Source organism: Salvelinus sp. IW2-2015, linkage group LG8 (assembly GCF_002910315.2).
Source record: "Salvelinus sp. IW2-2015 linkage group LG8, ASM291031v2, whole genome shotgun sequence".
NCBI lineage: Eukaryota > Metazoa > Chordata > Actinopteri > Salmoniformes > Salmonidae > Salvelinus > Salvelinus sp. IW2-2015.
This window is the reverse complement of record NC_036848.1, coordinates 1,269,029-1,273,816: the sequence shown is the minus strand read 5'-3', so window position 1 is coordinate 1,273,816 and position 4,788 is coordinate 1,269,029. Positions and strand designations below refer to the sequence as shown.

Here is a 4,788-nt window from a genome sequence, read left to right as displayed (position 1 = left end):
ACACACACACACAGTAGCCTACAGGGCTGTTAGAAAGTATATATACCCTTTGAATTATTCCACATTTTGCTGTGTTACAGCCTGAATTCAAAATGGATTAATAGATTTTTTAAAATCTCATCCATCTACACACAATACCCCGCAATGACAAAGTGAAAACCTGCTTCGCGAAATCTTAGCAAATTTATTGATAAGGAAATACAGAAGTGTAAATGAGATGTAAATGAGATAAGTATTCACACCCCTGAGTCAGTACATGTTAGAATCACCTTTGGCAGTGATTACAGCTGTGATTCTTTCTGGGTAAGTCTCTAAGAGCTTTGCACACCTGGATTTGACAATATTAGCAAAAAAAAAATGTTTTAGTTCTCCAAGCTCTTTCAAGTTGGTTGTTGATCATTGCTAGACAGCCATTTTCAAGTCTTGCCATAGATTTAAAGCCGATTTTAATTCAAAACTGTAATTCGGCCACTCGGGAACATTCAATGTCGTCTTGGTAAGCTCCAGTGTATATTTGGCCTTGTGTTTTAGGTTATTGTCCTGCTGAAAGGTTCATTTGTTTCCCAGTGTCTGTTGGAAAGCAGACTTAACCAGGTTTTCCTCAAGGATTTTGCCTGAGCATAGCTCAATCCGTTTATTTTTATCCTAAAAAACAACCTACTCCTTGCCGATGACAAGCATACCCANAAAACAACCTACTCCTTGCCGATGACAAGCATACCCAAAGCATGATGCAGCCACCACCATGCTTAAACAATATGAAAAGTTGTACTCAGTGATGTGTTGTGTTGGATTTGCTCCAAACATAACACTTTGTATTCAGGACATAAAGTTACTTTCTTTGACACATTTTTTGCAGTTTAACTTTGCAGTTTAACTTTAGTGCAGTTTAACCTTATTGCATGTTTTGGAATATATTTTGTTCTCTACAGGCTTCCTTCTTTTCACTCTGTCAATTATGTTTGTATTGTGGAGTAACTACAATGTTGTTGATCGATCATCAGTTTTCTCCAGTCAAAGAATTTAAACTCTGTAACTGTTTTAAAGTCACCATGGTGAAATCCCTGAGCGGTTTCATTCCTCTCCGGCAACTGAGTTAGGAAGGACGCCTGTATCTTTGTAGTGACTGGGTGTATTGATATAACATCCAAAGTGTCATTAACTTCACAATACTCAAAGGGATACTCAATGTCTGCTTTAATAGGTGCCCTTCTTTGTGAGGCATTGGAAACCCTCCCAGGTCTTTGTGGTTGAATTTGACATTCACTGCTCGACTGAGGGACCTTACAATTAACTGTATGTGTGGGGTACAGAGATGAGGTAGTCATTCAAAACTCATGTTAAACACTATTATTGCACACAGAGAGTGAGTCCATGCAACTTATTATGTGACTTGTTAAGCACATTTTTACTCCTGAACTTATTTAGGCTTGTCATAACAAAGGGGTTGAATACTTATTGACTCTTGACATTTCAGCTTTACATTTTTAAGTAATTTGTAAAAATGTAATTCCACTTTGACATTATGGGGTATTATGTGTAAGCCAGTGACACATCTCAAATTAATCAATTAATGAATTAAGTTCAGGCTGTAACACAATAACATGTGAAAAAGTCAAGGGGTGGGAATACTTTCTGAAGGCTCTGTATGTGCACGTTCAGCAGTAGGACACACATCANTCAAGGGGTGGGAATACTTTCTGAAGGCTCTGTATGTGCACGTTCAGCAGTAGGACACACATCACTGAGGATAACACCACTGTGAGCTTAAGATACTGAGGAAACTGAAGACCTACTGAAGACCTACTATTAAACAGATTACTATCCAAGTGTGACGAGAATCGTATTAGATCTGCAGACGTAATGACAACACAGCTAGGGAGGGCTTAGGATGTGTGGTGCCTCAGTTTATGTCCCAAATGGCTCCATATTCCCTGTATAGTTCACTACCATATAAGGCCCTGGTCAAAAGTAGTGCACTATATTGGGAATAGGGTGCCATTTGGAACACGACCCTAGGCCTACTCTTAGTTGGTTGGTGATGGGTTGTGAGATACGGGTAGTCTGATTGATCTCTCTCACTGTATGGTCTTTGTCCTCCTAGATACTACCGGTCTCTATGACGTGTGTCATGCATTAGACTAGACTAGAGAGTTCATCCTTATGATACCATAGAGATAGTGAGGGGCATGTGGAACTCTGCCAGGGCAGATTCCTTCTCTATTTGACACCATATTTAACCAATTATCCCATAGCTGAGATAAACGTCCTCCCAGTGAGGAGAATAGCTAAGGTGTAGCTGTAGCTAAGGTGTAGCTGTAGCTAAGGTGTAGCTGTAGCTAAGGTGTAGCTGTAGCTAAGGTGTAGCTGTAGCTAAGGTGCTCCACTCACAAAAACAACAATGGGATAATTATCATTAAATTAAATTAAAATAAATGATAATTGGTTGAATACAGCCTTATACTAGTCACTGGGAGAACGTTTATCTATGAATGATGTCCTATGATTGTAACTCCCTCTTACTTACAGTAATATGTCAGAAACACACTGTGGAGTCAAACACACTGTGGAGTCAAACACACTGTGGAGTCAATCACGCTGTGCGGTCAAACACACTGTGGGTCAAACTCACTGTGGGGTCAAACTCACTGTGGGGTCAAACTCACTGTGGGGTCAAACACACTGTGGGGTCAAACACACTGTGGAGTCAAACACGCTGTGGAGTCAAACACACTGTGGAGTCAAACACACTGTGGAGTCAAACACACTGTGGAGTCAAACACACTGTGGAGTGTGTGCCAGAGCGCCCAGGATCTCAGACTGAGGTGAAGGTTCACCTTCCAACAGGACAACAACCCTATCACACAGCCAAGCCAATGCAGGAGTGGCTTCGTGACAAGTCACTGAATGTCCTTGAGTGGCCCAGCCAGAGCCCGGACTTGAACCCGATCGAACATCCCTGGAGAGACCTGAAAATAGCTGTGCAGTGACGCTCCCCATCCAACCTGACAGGGCTTGAGAGGATCTGCAGAGAATAATGGGAGAAACTCCCTAAATACAGGTGTGCCAAGCTTGTAGCGTCATACCCAAGAAGACTCGAGGCTGTAATCGCTGCCAATGGTGCTTCAACAAAGTACAGAATCTGAATACTTATGTAAATGTGATATTTCCATTCTTTATTTTTAATACATTTGCTTACATTTCGAAAAACCTGTTTTGCTTTGTCATTATTGGGTATAGTGTGTCGATTGATGAGGGGGAAAATAACTAATCCATTTTAGAATAAGGCTGTAACGTAACAAAATGTGGAAAATGTCAAGGGGTCTGAATACTTTCCAAAATGTGCTGTACATATTTGAATGAATCTTAATAGGATTGTATACTTAATATAACGATAAAAACATCACAAGACAACACTTATTGACCGAAGTCAAAACAATTAAGACAAGATCCAAATTCAGTTTTACAACACTCATTTTATTAAAACAAAAATATCTTCTCTCATGTTATTGTTACAGAACGTATCCAGAACGGCACTGTGTACAGACAGAACATTGGGCATAGTTGACAGTGGAACAGACGGTGACAGTATTATCGCTCAGACACAAACACAACGTGTTCATTTCTTCCTTCTGTTCAACCCTGGCGCATCCATCTTTAYCTTAGTTCACCCCTTTCCAACCAAGACTGCATAAAAAAAGCACAATTCAAAACATTTGACAGTTAAAATCGTATTGGCCTTCCCTTTACTAATCATGCACCCCTAACCCCGCAGCATCAGAGTCAATGCCATTGTGATTAACTAACATGGTGATACGGAAAGAAGCAGAAGCGATAGACATATTTATTAAGTGGAGGAGAAGAGAGAGGGATGACTGGAGGAGAGGAACCATGGGAGTTTCATTTGGAGCCCTCTTCAGCTTTCTTCTCCTGCTCGATATCTGTGAGAGAAAGAGAGAGTGAGGGAGGGAGGGAGGGGGAGAGCGAGGGAGGGGGAGAGGGAGAGACTTAGTGATTAGTCTATGTCTTGATCACTGTTGTGATGGATACATGGCATATTGAGTAATCCAACTATCATATATATTTGTTAATCACCTCATCTATTTCAAAACACTCAAAACAGGACATCACAACCCATCCAAAATGAAAAGATACTGTATCAGAAAATGGCAGTACATCATCATACAGAACGTCAAAATCATGAGCTATCACTGGGCAATAGAACACAGGATGAATCCACTCTCATAAGGAGGGGGGCTGGCTGAGAGGCAGCTTCTGAGACAGATGGTTCCTCTCCTGTCATTGGCTCGTTATCAGCCTGGCTGGCAAAACCGCCAGTCCAATAGTCAAGCATCTTTTATCGTGCTATCAACAACCCTCTCGTCAGGTTTCTACTGTAAACCCTGCTATCAACAACCCCGTGCAGGTTTCTTACTGTAAACCCTGCTATCAACAACCCTCTCGTCAGGTTTCTACTGTAAACCCTGCTATCACAACCCTCTCCTCAGGTTCTACTGTAAACCCTGCTATCAACAACCCTCTCGTCAGTCGTTCAGGTTTCTACTGTAAATCCTGCTATCAACACACCCTCTCCTCAGGTTTCTACTGTAAATCCTGCTATCAACAACCCTCTCGTCAGTCGTCAGGTTTCTACTGTAAATCCTGCGCTATCAACAACCCTCTCCTCAGGTTCTACTGTAAATCCTGCTATACAACAAACCCGCTCCTCAGGTTTCTACTGTAAATCCTGCTATCAACAACCCTCTCCTCAGTTTCTACTGTAAACCC

General features: G+C 41.5%; 1 protein-coding gene and 1 long non-coding RNA gene across 2 annotated transcripts in view; one reads left to right on the top strand and one right to left on the bottom strand.

Annotated features, from left to right (window-relative positions):
- Nucleotides 1-3,456: 3,456 nt before the first annotated feature.
- LOC111967194 (thymosin beta-a-like) overlaps nt 3,457-4,788 on the bottom strand; it is a 12,472-nt gene continuing 11,140 nt past the window's right edge. Inside the window, exon 3 of the mRNA XM_023992061.2 lies at nt 3,457-3,941. Coding sequence (XP_023847829.1) covers nt 3,901-3,941 — 41 coding nt within the window. The 3' untranslated portion in view covers nt 3,457-3,900. The remainder of the gene's footprint in view (nt 3,942-4,788) is intronic.
- Nucleotides 4,586-4,788, top strand: part of LOC139028109 (uncharacterized) — a 510-nt gene continuing 307 nt past the window's right edge. The window contains exon 1 of the long non-coding RNA XR_011480272.1: nt 4,586-4,646. This is a non-coding gene — a long non-coding RNA (uncharacterized lncRNA). The remainder of the gene's footprint in view (nt 4,647-4,788) is intronic.